Consider the following 14,506-nt stretch of genomic DNA (forward strand, 5'->3'; position numbering starts at 1 on the left):
AGGAAGCTGGGAATCAGCGAGGAAGGGGGTTCCGGGTTCGTGATTCGGCTTGGTGTGGGTGCCGTGTCTGGACCAATAATAAATGAACAACCATACTATAATCATTCATTTAGTCATTTCTTTCTGATCATTGACATTATTACGGATTGATCCACTGAAAGGAGAGGTAAGAGATGACAGCAGCACTTCTTTCAAAAGAAGACAGCAACACTTTCTACACCTTCCCCTGGGTGCAGGTGTCCTATATGGGTAAATAAAATCTAGGTGGACTTTTCCAAAATGTTCCAAAATATGTCAAAAGTCTCAAATGTTTTTTGCTCATTATTATTTTCTCCCCATTGCCAATGGTTCCATGGCCCACTGGGTAGACTGTAGAAATACATGAATGCCTATTATTAATGCGTTATTAAAAACAGGATATACTGTATCAACCTGTTTTGAGGGGATCCCAGCAAATATTTCTATAACAAGTGGAGAACAAAACAGTATACTGTAAAATATAGTGGTATACAGTGTTTTTTAAAGGGGCAGTGTGTAAGAGCTGCTGTTTGTCAGAGTCTGTCATTTCCGAGTGTGTTTGAACGGTATTCACTAGACTCTGTCAGTTCCGATTGCGCATTGAACGCAACACTCCATTCAGAGAAACTACGGTGGCCTGACGCTGCGTGCAGCACACACTACCCAACACATCCATGACTCAAATGTGTCATGATCTCTTCTCCATCAAGTGAAACCACCTTCTCAACTTCTGAGGTTACTTTTAGAAATATAAATTATAAATAGACATTACATTTGGTTAGATCATTTGTAATAAGATAACTTACAGGGAATGTCACTGTTAGTTGTTCTGCATTATATTTGTGTTTTGAGGACCCCAGGTAAGCTACCTGCGTGGTGATAAAAGCTAATATTAGCTATGTAAGGCTAAAGGCTGTTTTTAGTTAGTCTGATAGAGGGATAGCATTAGCAGGCAACTCGTTTTTCTCACCATTTGCAGAGTGTAACACTGGAATGGGAGACGGAGGTAAGAGAGAGACGGAGAGGAGGAGGGAGAGGAAGAGGAGGCAAAGCTGCTGGAGCTGGCAGGGTGAGGCGAGGGAGAGGCAGGACGAACACAGCCACTGCCTCATGTGAAGAGGATTGAAGATGATCTCCGTAACACGACGCAGAGTAATTTCTGTCCAGCTAACAAAGCTACTTAGTAGTTTTGGTGCGTAAACTCACGTGAATCAACAGTTTTCAACAGGGAAACTGAGAAAACGTTATATTTGTTTAATCAGATCAGCAGATCTCCGTAACATGCACAGCTACAGCCACCAAACAACATTTATCATTTACATTAGTAACACTAAGCTGAAAAGAGGCAACTTCGGCATCACTTTTAAAGCTCTCTGTCCCCCATCAGTGACTTCCATTTGGAAAAGGTGATGCCGATATTTCCTCACGTTTTACCTTCTATCTAATCCTTTTGGACTCATGTTTTCGTTTTTTTGATGGCGACTCATGGTCTTTAGAGGTTTGTTTTGCAGAACATTAAGTGTGGCCCACCAGGTCTATTCAGATAACAGATATTCAGATTAAAAAAAAATAATCATATCCTGCTTCTTCGTCTGCAAAGTAGCGGCAAATCGCGCTTGCGGCACCCTTTGTCCCTTCTAGGCCACTGTAATCAATATGGCGACTGAAGTGGTGTCCTTCTGTGTAAGGCTTGGTGTAGAGCGGACCATGAAATGTAACTGATATTTAACTATTTTACAATCAGAGGGAGCCCAAAACATAAAAGCTTGAGATGCAACAGGGTCAATTAAACAGGATCTTTATTATAAAAGCAAGGTTTTTTTGTGCATAATTTGAAATAAGAGGCCAAACATACCTTAAACAATGGGAATAGTTTAAGCTACTGCATTAAAAAAAATGTAAATAGTGAAATCAATGTATTACATTGGGGGGGGCTCTCACAGTTACAGGAGGATACTCCCACAGAATAATCCACCAAGAATAATCACAACCAGATTGATCAAATACAGGTTGATAATGACATAATAATGGCATAATGGCAGATCAATTACACTGTAGGTTGCTTACACATACACATAAAGTTAGTCCTCACCGTTGGCCCACAGATAATTAGTGAGTTGTGCTTGTGGTAATATGATGAAATGACAATATAAACATTTGTACCTCCCAAGTTTGAGCTTCATAGCATTATTTGCTATCACAATACGCAAGATTAATTAAAAAGTGTATTATATTATTACATTTTTAAAAAATCATAGGGAATCATCATAATTTTTTAGATGATTGACCTCATGTGATACAGCATCACATGTTGGTCATAGCCCAACATCTCTGACTTGAATTACCAATAAGTTTTCTCACTTGTCTGAATCAAGTGGGGAATAGTCTCTCAGATACTTGCTGTGTCTAAGTGCATGAACAACAGGAGTTGGAAAATTACTCTGTTTTTCATACACACACTTACTCACTCTTGTACACAGTATGAGAGAGTCTCTTTTTTGTTTGCTTTTCAGTTTTTCCTATTTGAAACATTGATTACTCTTCATCAAACCCTCTCTGTTTGTGTTATGTCAAAATGAGGTTTTGTTTTGGGTGTAAATATTATAGCTCTCTTGCAGGTGAACCTGCTAGAAGTCCTGAATCAGCAGCTGATATGTGTGCACCTGGAAAACACCAGTTGCTCTACCAAAATTATGTTTAACAAGAGCAACAGCCCTTTAACACAGAAAATGACCAACTTTATAGTAGTGATGACAATGGCATTTAAACATGAAGTACATTTGTAATACAGCATGAGAAAGAGAGCTGAAATTCTTTTTGTAATACATTTAAAATTTGGTCAGACTGTGTACAAGTCTTAAGAAAGGTTTATTAAATTTCACCTGAAATAGTTTTTCAGCTAAACTTTAACATGAACAAAACCAACTGAACCTACAGCATAAAATGTCAATTTGAAGCACAGAAGAATTTATTTTTATATAGTGAATATAACCCCTTGAAAAAGCAAAAGAGAGTTGATCACCATTTTGCTTTTAACACAAGTGTTGCGAATAAGTGGTTTTTCATGTGATATATCATTGGAAAGATTGATGCAAAGCATTTTAAAATACAATGACCACAACAGGTACAATCAGATGTTATGTGTTTTTAGGGAAATACATTTCCATTCTGATTTTGTTTTATTTACTCTATCTGAAAAAAATACCATTGCAGGTAAAAATTTGAGAATCTCAAAAGTTATTACTATTTATCCTGAGTATCCAAACAGAATTTAATTGAGAGGATTTTAATTTAATCTGAAGCTGCATGTTTTGTTGGAAACATTCACTCCGAACTTCTTGCAGAGTTTATTTAGTTACCTAGATCTCTGGAAAATTACACAGTCCGACACAGTGCGTGATTAAAGCTGCTCATTGTCCGTAAAACACACGGCACACACAAGTGAGCGCACAGAAAATAGCTGCTGCCTAATAATAATAATAATAATAATGTTGCTATGCGCTGGTCTAATCGGCAGGAAGTCTGTGTAGCTCTCAATTTTTGTTCGTCGTTTATATAATTATGTAATTTTTAGTTTTTATCTAAACGTTTTTAGTGATCTGCTTTTTACTTACATTTCGTTTTATTTTTTTATTTTTTGACAATGTGCACTGCTACCAGTACTAGAACAGTGTACACAAGAGAAAAACTGTTGGCACTGTCAAAGATTGTCGCGAAATTGAACATCCAATTCCGACCGAGCTAAAAAAGCTGTACTGTGGATGCAGAGCTGGAGCAAAACGAAAGGCAAAGAGGGACAACAGGAGGTGAAGGTACAAGCCTTTTCCGCCCTTGGTGATTATGGGAAACACTAAGGGATGAGCTAGAGGCGCTTGTGCGGAACCAACGGCTGTATAAGGAGAGCAGTTTGATCTGTCTGTCTGAGTCCTGGCTGAACGACAACACCCCAGACTCATGTGTGGACATACATAGCCGTATGAGCGGATCGTGACCGGAGTACGAGTGGTAAGCGGAAAGGCGGTTAACCCATCTCTGTTTTTTAATCAGAGATGGGTTAACCCCCGCAATGTGACCGTTAAGGAGAGGGTATGCTGTCCAGACATTGAACTGCTGTCAGTTGGTTTCCGTGCGTTCTATGCGCCCAGAGAGTTCACATATACAGTGTCATCGTGAAATGTCAAACACGTGGAGAAAAGACATTAGATCTGTTTTATGCTAATGTTAAGGAGGCTTACAGGGCAGCGTCCACTGGGTAGATCTGATCACAGCATGGTCTATCTACAACCCACATACAGACCTTGTGTACAAAGACTTCCTGTTACTACCAGATCTTTCAGGAAGTGGTCACCAGAGGTGCGTGATGTATTGAGAGACTGCTTTGATGTCACAGACTGTGACATCAGTCTGTGACTATGTGTGGCTGTACTGCCGGAGGAAGAAGAAATGGACATTGACATGGACAGGAGGGTCAGCACCATCACTGACTACATTAACTTCTGTAGGGACACTGTGATTCCAGTAAGGACTGTAAGGTGCTATCCTAATAATAAACCATGGATCACCAGTGACATCAAAGACCTCCTGGACCAGAAAAAGATGGCGATCCAGAAAGGGGATGGAGAAAGGCGGTGAAATGTACAACGGGCGCTTAACAAGACAATACGTCAAGCTAAGGTGGAGTACAAGAAAAAAGTAGAGAGGCAGCTGGAGAACAATAACACCAAGGAGGTGTGTGGAGGGGCATGAGGACCATCACTGGATACAGACTGAAAAACTCTGTCTGTGGAAGGTGATGATGACAGAGCCAATACTTTCAACCAATATTACAACAGGTTTGATAGTGTGGCTTTTTCCACCTCTGCTGCTGCTCCCTCCACCCCCACCACAACAGCTGCTTCCTCTATACAGCTTCCACTGCCCAACTGTACTTCCACCTCAATGGCAACTCGCATTGCCAAGCCTCCTCCTCCGCCTGACTGCACCTCCACCTCTGCAGCAACTCTCACCAACAGGCTTCTTCTGTTCAGCTGTACCTCCACCTCTTCGGCAGCTTCCACCACCGGGTCTCCTGAGTCAAGCTACACCTTCACTTCTGCGGCAGCTTCCACTACTAGACCTCCTGAGCACAGCTGCTCCTCCACATCTGTGGCTGCTCCCACCGCCTGGCCTCCTCAGTTCAGCTGCAGCAACTCCCACCACTTACCCTCCTCTGTCCAGCTGCACCCCCACCCCCATCTCTAAAATTGATAGCAACATCACTCCTGTTGTCATCCCTCCGCTACAGCCTCTTTGTCTAACTATAGAGGAGGTTGGAGCTGAGCTCAGGATACTTCAGTCAGGGAGGGCTGCAGGCCCAGATGGAGTCTGTCAAAGGCTTCTGAGGGACTGTGCTGGTCAACAAGCAGTCCCTCTTCAGAGGCTCTTCAATATGAGCTTTCAGATGGAAAAAGTCCGGGTGCTGTGGAAAACTTCTTGTTTCATGCCGGTGCCAAAACTAGGACAACCGGTCACATATCATATCTTATATCATATCATAGCTTTGACATATCATATCATGAAGACCTTGGAGAGACTCCTTGTTCGGCGCATGAGATTTCAGGTTGCTGAGGATCTTGACCCCCTCCAGTTTGCCTCCCAGAAACACATAGGAGTGGATGACGTGATTCTGTACATGCTGTATTGGGCATATGCTTATCTGGATGTGCCTGGTTCATATAGTCTTGTTCTTTGACTTCTCCAGTGCCTTCAACACCATACGGCCTCCCATACTGAAAGATAAGCTTCTAGGTATGTGTGTGGCCCCCTCCCTGACATCGTGGATTATAAAATTATAAAGTCTTAAAGACCTATGTTCAGTCAAATTAAGAACAAGAATTCCTGTAACAGATGGTTTAGCCCCCACACAGTCCTGATGTCAACTTATTTTTTATATTAAGATCATTGAAATTGAAACTGAAATTGCTTTGGTTTATTAGAATAATCTTAATTTTGCTGTACCTGCAATGTATAAAACCTTTCCACGTTGCATTTTAGACTGCAGAATTTTACGGTAGAAGAGCAGATACAACCTTTGTTATCAACGCATACAGAGATAAGATTTAGTAATGTTAAGAACATTATTGTCACAGCAACAACTGCTACTCCAGGGCCTGCTTAGTGTTTGTTTGTTTTCTCCTGGTTTTCCATCTACCAGCAGGAGGAGGGGATGCCATGCAGCCCTGACACACCAGTTTTACATTCTCTCTTAATTATCTTCCATGTATAAATACTTGGGTTTCCTCCCCATTCTTTGCCAGATAGTCCACATTATCAGTGGTTATGAGCCGGTCCACTTTGTTGTTCTTGGTTTGACCATTGTGTTGTGTTTTTGGCATTACGTCTTGGATTTCGCTTTTCGTTTTGGATTTATTCTTATGTTTATCTGGATTACCTGTGCCTGAGCTCACCTGTGAGTTTGTTTCCTACTTGCTTCTGTCCACTCCACAGGTGATGTGTTAGTGTGCAAGTCCTCAATAAAGTTGACATTTTGGAATACAAGCTACTTCACCCATTTCTGTGTCTCCGTACCGGGGTCCACACTTCAGAAGAACATGACAGTTATGACAATTACTTAATCTGAACAGCACTGACACAAATGACATTAATCAAGATATCTAGCTAAACTCCAGGCGCTACTGTCATCATTTGCATCCAGTGTTACTGATGCAAAAAAGTCTTTCTACATTAACAAGATTCATAGTACTACAGATACCCGGAAACTTTTTGCAGTGAAAACTCTACTTAATCATCCGCCTCCTACTAATCTAACAGCAGACACCTTTACCTAATTTTTGACTGACAAAGTAGCAGCTATAAGCAAACAGTTTACGAACCTTACCAGAAGTCCTACTGCATCGCATGTGATTAATTTCTCACTGACATCGGGCACATTTCCTACCACATTCAAGCAAGATCAGGTTACACCGCTGCTCAAGAAACCTTCCCTCCCTCCAACTCATGTGGAGAATTATTGGCCAGTCTCTCGCCTCCCGTTTCTGTCTAAAACCATTGAAAGGGCGGTCTTTAAGCAGGTCACCGATTACCTCTCACATAACAACCTCCTTGACCCAAACCAATCTGGGTTTAAAAGTGGACACTCCACCAAAACGGCTCTGTTGGCTGTGATAGAAGCCTTAAAAGAAGCCAGAGCGACAGCTAAGTCCTCTGTACTTATCCTGCTCGACTTATCGGCTGCATTTGACACTGTCAACCACAGTTTTCTTTTGTCCATGCTCTCAAGCATGGGCATCACAGGGAGAGTAGACTCCTGGTTTGAATCATACCTCACTGTTCGATCATTCAAAGTATCCTGGCTTGGTCACACTTCTGCAGCGCACCACCTCACCACAGGGGTCCCCCAAGGCTCAGTACTGGGACCTCTTCTCTTTGCCATATACACCACCTCACTGGGACAGATCATCCGATCACATGGCTTCTCATACCAATGTTATGCTGATGATACCCAGCTCTATCTGTCATTCCCACCTGAAGACCACATGGTCTCAGCACGAATCTCTGACATACAGTGGGGAAAAAAAAGTATTTAGTCAGCCACCAATTGTGCAAGTTCTCCCGGTTAAAAAAATGAGAGAGGCCTGTAATTTTCATCATAGGTATACCTTAACTATGAGAGACAAAATGAGAAAAAAAATCCAGAAAATTACATTGTCTGATTTTTAAGAATTTATTTGCAAAATATGGTGGAAAATAAGTATTTGGTCAATAACAAAAGTTCATCTCAATACTTTGTTATATACTCTTTGTTGGCAATGACAGAGGTCAAACGTTTTCTGTAAGTCTTTACAAGGTTTTCACACATTGTTGCTGGTATTTTGGCCCATTCCTCCATGCAGATCTCCTCTAGAGCAGTGATGTTTTTGGGCTGTCGTTGGGCAACACAGACTTTCAACTACCTCCACAGATTTTCTATGGGGTTGAGATCTGGAGACTGGCTAGGCCACTCCAGGACCTTGAAATGCTTCTTACGAAGCCACTCCTTTGTTGCCCAGGCGGTGTGTTTGGGATCATTGTCATGCTGAAAGACCCATCCACGTTTCATCTTCAATGCCCTTGCTGATGGAAGGAGGTTTTCATTCAAAATCTCACGATACATTCTCACGATACATTCATTCAAAATCTCACGATACATGGCCCCATTCATTCTTTCCTTAACACGGATCAGTCGTCCTAGTCCCCTTGCAGAAAAACAGCCCCAAAGCATGATGTTTCCACCCCCATGCTTCACAGTAGGTATGGTGTTCTTTGGATGCAACTCGGCATTCTTTCTCCTCCAAACACGACGAGTTGAGTTTTTACCAAAAAGCTCTATTTTGGTTTCATCTGACCATATGATATTCTCCCAATCCTCTTCTGGATCATCCAAATGCTCTCTGGCAAACTTCAGACGAGCCTGGACATGTACTGGCTTAAGCAGGGGGACACGTCTGGCACTGCAGGATTTGAGTCCCTGGCGGCGTAGTGTGTTGCTGATGGTAGCCTTTGTTACTTTGGTCCCAGCTCTCTGCAGGTCATTCACTAGGTCCCCCCATGTGGTTCTGGGGTTTTTGTTCACCGTTCTTGTGATCATTTTGACCCCACGGGGTGAGATCTTGCGTGGAGCCCCAGATCGAGGGAGATTATCAGTGGTCTTGTATGTCTTCCATTTTCTAATAATTGCTCCCACCGTTGATTTCTTCACACCAAGCTGCTTACCTATTGCAGATTCAGTCTTCCCAGCCTGGTGTAGGTCTACAATTTTATTTCTGATCTCCTTTGACAGCTCTTTGATTTTGGCCATAGTGGAGTTTGGAGTGGGACTGTTTGAGCTCGTGGACAGGTGTCTTTTATACTGATAACAAGTATACACCGGTGCCATTAATACAGGTAACGAGTGGAGGACAGAGGAGTCTCTTAAAGAAGAAGTCACAGGTCTGTGAGAGCCAGTAATCTTGCTTGTTTGTAGGTGACCAAATACTCATTTAACCGGGGAATTTACCAATTAATTCATTAAAAATCCTACAACATGATTTTCTGGATTTTTTTTCTCATTTTGTCTCTCATAGTTGAGGTATACCTATGATGAAAATTACAGGCCTCTCTCATCTTTTTAAGTGGGAGAACTTGCACAATTGGTGGCTGACTAAATACTTTTTTCCCCACTGTATCAACATGGATGAAAGCCCATCACCTCCAACTTAACCTCCCAAAAACTGAACTGCTTGTCTTCCCAGCCAAACCAACCAAACACCACAGCATCTGCATCCAAACTGAATCTCTATCTCTTGCTCCATCAAAGGTTACTAGAAACTTGGGTGTCATGATTGATGACCAACTAACCTTCAAAGATCACGTTACCTCGGTTGCACGTTCATGCCGCTTTGCATTACTAAACATAAGAAAGATCAGACCATACCTAACCCAACATGCCACCCAGCTCCTGGTGCAGGCCATGGTCATATCCTGCCTTGACAACTGCAATGCTCTCCTAACTGGTCTCCCAGCCTGTGCTGTGAAACCTCTGCAGATGGTCCAGAACGTGGTGGCGCGTCTGGTCTTCGATCAGCCTAAAAGAGCACATGTCACCCCTCTGTTCATTGAACTCCACTGGCTACTCTTAGCTGCCTCATCCCTGTCCATCTTCAAGAAACTCTTGAAAACCCAGCTCTTCAGAGGGCATCTCCTATCCTAGCACTTACCTTGTACTTACCTACCCCCTCTATCTTTGCACTTTATCTTTCTGCACTTCCTTCCTTCTATGCCTGCACCCTATCTCTACTCTGTCACCTCTGACAGAGTCGGACTAGTGGGTTCCTTCTATGTAGTTTATTGTTAGCTTTTTATATAGCTTGTTATATCTTCATTTGTAAGTCACTTTGGATAAAAGCTTCTGCTAAATGCGTAAACATAAACAGATATAATGATTACATTGTCCTCAATGAATATGAAATATGCCTTTTATTGTTCTACGCATTTTCAAATGTACTTGATTTATAGCTATGCTTACATGAATGATTGATATGTTACATGATGGACTGCTAACACAACAGGTTCCCTCAATGATTCCCTGACATGTTTTTTTTCCCTTCTCTATTATCTCCTTTTAGAAAATTGTATCAGAGTATTCAGGATCCAATTCTTCTGAGCGAAACCCCTCATCAAATGTGAGCAGTCTGCTGGTCGGTGATCGAGGCTCTGCTTTTGAAAACCCTCGATTATCCCTGACCCCGCTAACTAATTCACTTCTGGAGCAGCTGGAAACACGTATCAAGGAGCTAAAGACATGGCTGCGAGACACAGAGCTCCTCATCTTCAACTCTTGCCTCAGACAGGACAAAAACATCTCTAATCAGCTCCAAAGTTTCAAGGTAGGACAAACGATGTTGGGTTGTTTCTTATGATGCAGTTCCTGTTTGTTATCTTTAAAACTTGGCTGCTTTCAGATTGACACATCAGATTAGTTCTCTATTCCCTCTCCTGCTCAGATGTTGTGTTTTTAGGGAAATACATTTCCATTCTGATTATGTTTTATTTACTGTATCTGAACAATTGTTGCTACAAAATAATGTAACTTATACAGTTCTTTCAGCAAGTAAAGCTTCTGTTAACGCAGTTACTAAAAGTTTGCTGAATTAAATAACAAACCTAAGGTCAGATTTACTTACAAATAAAAGTCTGCTTGTTGCTGCAGTCCAAAAAGTGCACAAAATATTGGTCAATTCTAAAGCAGGTTTACCAACGTACCAAAGTACTTATGAGGAATCGGTTTCTCATCAACAGTAGACAGCAGTCAGTCAATTTGAAGAATCAGGGTGGAATTCTGATCCAGCCAACAACTACACAATTTAAAGCTCCAGAAAAGGGACTGTTGGTCATCTAAAACAAGCCTCAAGCCTTAAAAAAATGGATTGTGGTTCAAACAATGCTATAGTTGTTTACAGTTGTTTACCTTGTCAAGATTACATCATCCGATGTACATCTGTTATTCTGTGCTTTATCGCATGAACCGTCACTTCATTAGCTAGCTGATTTCTCAGCTGTGACTGACAACTCTGTTGGACAGATTCTAGAATATCATGTATGAGACAGTAAAAATAAGTGAAGAACCGGAAAGCACAAACCAGTACCACATCTTAAGTCTAAGTCCAAAAGTATTGATCCAGCAGCAAGCTATCCAAGAGATCAGGCACAGCTCCTTGCGAGTCAGCAGCAGAATACATTGGGCAGCCACCACGGATACAATGACGTATAGCAACATATATTTTTGCAGTTCAGAAAATAAAAACAAAGAAATTACCTGCCTTATGCAAAAGTGATGCAATGTAAATTTCACACATAGACCAGTCATTCAAACTGTAGTTTTAGATAGTTAGATAGTTTAGATAGATGTAAGTAGTTTTAGATGAAAAAATAAAAGAAAAAATTCTATTTGGCCCTGTTCTTTGTATCTGTTATCTTGGCTCTCCCATCAGAATCCCTCGCCTCAGATTCACCAAACTGAGAGCTCATTTACCACTATATACTGGAGGTTAAAAAAAAAACAAAAGTGAAAAACAAAAGCAATTTTTTTTTACAAAATGGCCCCATGCATGTGGCCATGCCTGTTGCAGCAACTCTGTACTCTTTGGACTGAATTTTCCTTTTTTTCATTCTTTCTTTCTTAGCTTATATACTATTTGAACCCCCCACACTACCATGCATCGTGTGGTACCAAATTCACTTCAATGGTATTGTTTTTTTTTATTACTTTTTCAACTTCTTGTGTCCACATCTGGAAACGCAGCAGCTCCCTTCCCTGTTCAATTGTTTTCAACAGCGAGCACCTGTTGGCTCTCAGCCAAACTAGACTCATCTCTGAAGAAACCAGAGATTCCTAAGAAGATACAGAGGAGGAGGAGAGGCTGTAGATCCGACATGAAGTGTCGGGAGAGGAAACGGAGGTACAAGCCAGCTTTACCAAATGTTGTCATGGGCAACGTATCACTTCCTCTCCAACAAAGTGGACAGGCTGACTAATTCGCACTAATTCGCACACAGTGGGAATTAAGAGAGTGTAGCCTGCTGTGTTTCATGGAGATGTGGCTAAAAGAGATGACTTTGGACTCTGTGGTTTCCATGAATGGATTTATGGATTTGATACATGCAGACAGGAGTGCTGCTGTGTAACCTCGGCCAAATCACTGTTAGACAGTGGCTCTGTAGCAGTGACATTGAAATAATGGCAGTCAGTATTATATAATATTATACATACATATATATATATATATATGTATAATATTATATATTACATTCCAAAGGAGTTTTCACATGATTGTGTTTACTGTGTCCATTCATCCTTCTGTCGATGCCACCGCTGAATGTGAGCACTTCCACAGTACCATGACTCAGCTACAGACACCAACATCCAGAGGCCCTCATCCTCATCTGAGGGAATTTCAACCACACTACTTCCTTTTCCATCACCATCCCCACATTCGCACAGTGTGTAAACTGCCGCGGTAGGAACAATAAAATACTTAACCTTTTGTAAGCAGATATCAAGGATGCATACACCACCACCCTGCCCCCACTTTGCTTCTCAGATCACAACCTCGTAAGGAGATCACTACAGTGGAGAGTTGTGAAGCTCTGGACAGAGGAGGTGAGGGAGCTGCTGTCAGACTGTTTCAATACCAGAGACTGACCCACACTCTATAGGTTACTTGGGGAGGACATGGACATTGTGTCCCACTGCATAACAGACTATATCCTCTTCTGTGTGGAGAACACCATACCATCCAAGGGGGTTTTCCTCACAACAAGCTCCCCCTCCCATTATGTCAGACAGCTCCCTCCAACTCACTGACATGGACTCCCACCCCTGTACCGCACTCTCTCTATTTGTGGACCAGGTTAGAAGGGGGTAAGAAAGATAAAGATAAGGAAAGCCACAAGACCTGACGGCATCAGTTCCAGACTGCTAAGGGAGTTTGCAGACCTGTGTGAGGTGATCACATACCTGTTCAACCTGAGCCTCAGACTAGAGAGAGTCTCTGCCCTGTGGAAGACATGTGGTTCTTGTTCCAAAAACTTTCCACCCCAGGGAACCAAACCACTTCAGACCAGTCACCTTTACCTCCTATCTGATGAAGACCTTGGAGAGCGTTGTCCTGAGCCACCTCGGACCCCAAACGACTACACTGCTGCTCGCACTGCAGTTCGCCTATTGATCTGCATTGGCATGGATGATACTGTCATCTACTTGCTGCATTGGGCTGTGTCTCACTTGGAGTACACTGGGAGCACTGTGAGAGTCATGTTTTTTTTTAACTTCTTCAGCACTTTCTGCTACAGGAGAAACTGCAGGTGTGGACGAATACCTCACGGCCTGGATAACTGACTACCTCACAGGCAGGCCACAATATGTCAGGCTGCAAAACTATGTGTCAGACACAGTAGTCTGCAGTCCAGAAGCCCATCAGGGTACAGTGCTCTCCCCTTTCCTGATCACCCTCTGCACTTCGGACTTCCACCACAACACATCTTGACCGTAACCTGCAGAGGTTCTCCGACGATTCAGCTATTGTTGGCTGTGTATCTGAGGAGAAGTCACATGTCATCTCAGACTTTGTCAACTGGTGTGAACAGAACCACCTGCATCTGAACACCAGTAAGACAAAAGAAATGGTGATTGACTTTCATTGGTCACCCCAGCAACTCCCACTGGTGAATATCTAAGGTTCTGACATTGAGATGGTGAGAAGATTCAGATACCTGGGTGTTTCCCTTAACGATAAACTGGACTGGTCAGATAACACTTGGGCTCTGTACATGTCATCTCCACCTGTTGAGAATACAGAGTGCATTTGGTGTGAGCTAAGAACTTTTCCGGACTTTCTGACACAGTGGTGGCTTCCGTTGTTCACTACACTGTAGTGTGCTGGAACAGGACTCAACAGGAACAGGATTCAGGACACCTGACTGTGCTTATATACAATAAATACTGCTTGCTGTCAGCTTTGTAACAATTGTTACTGATTCGGTAAACGCACCCAGATTACCTGGTGACAGTCGTCTGCATCCATGTGTACTCGTTATGCATTAACAATTATGCGTTTTTCTTTTACCAGTTTGTATCAAAGTATGCTTGAAATGTTATGCTTTTGCTCCCTACCGAGAAAGTTTAAAGTAAGTGAATGTACTTTGAAGCACACAGGTTACTTATGAAACTTACGTGTAGCATTCTGTATTTAGGCTTGAGAATTCACACTTTTTAGTTAAGAACAGATAGATATGTTTAGTTTCTCCTGTTTGTGTAATATTGGTGCTTATAAAAGACATGTAATGAGGAGGAGAATTTAGACTTTCACCCTGACACTTGTATGCTAACAGAATGCGACCAAGCTACAACCAGGATATCTCATGCTGCTTTCTTTTTTGCCAAATTCTGTGCTAACCTTGAGGGAGCTGCTCC

The 14,506-nt window shown here is 42.1% G+C and overlaps 1 protein-coding gene across 1 annotated transcript in view; it reads left to right on the forward strand.

The window, feature by feature from the left end:
• akap6 (A kinase (PRKA) anchor protein 6) overlaps positions 1 to 14,506 on the forward strand; it is a 281,773-nt gene that overhangs the window by 209,918 nt on the left and 57,349 nt on the right. Inside the window, exon 17 of the mRNA XM_072365052.1 lies at positions 10,161 to 10,421. Coding sequence (XP_072221153.1) covers positions 10,161 to 10,421 — 261 coding nt within the window. The remainder of the gene's footprint in view (positions 1 to 10,160; positions 10,422 to 14,506) is intronic.

This window comes from Leuresthes tenuis, unplaced genomic scaffold, assembly GCF_036924035.1.
Source record: "Leuresthes tenuis unplaced genomic scaffold, fLeuTen1.0.hap1 SCAF_15, whole genome shotgun sequence".
NCBI lineage: Eukaryota > Metazoa > Chordata > Actinopteri > Atheriniformes > Atherinopsidae > Leuresthes > Leuresthes tenuis.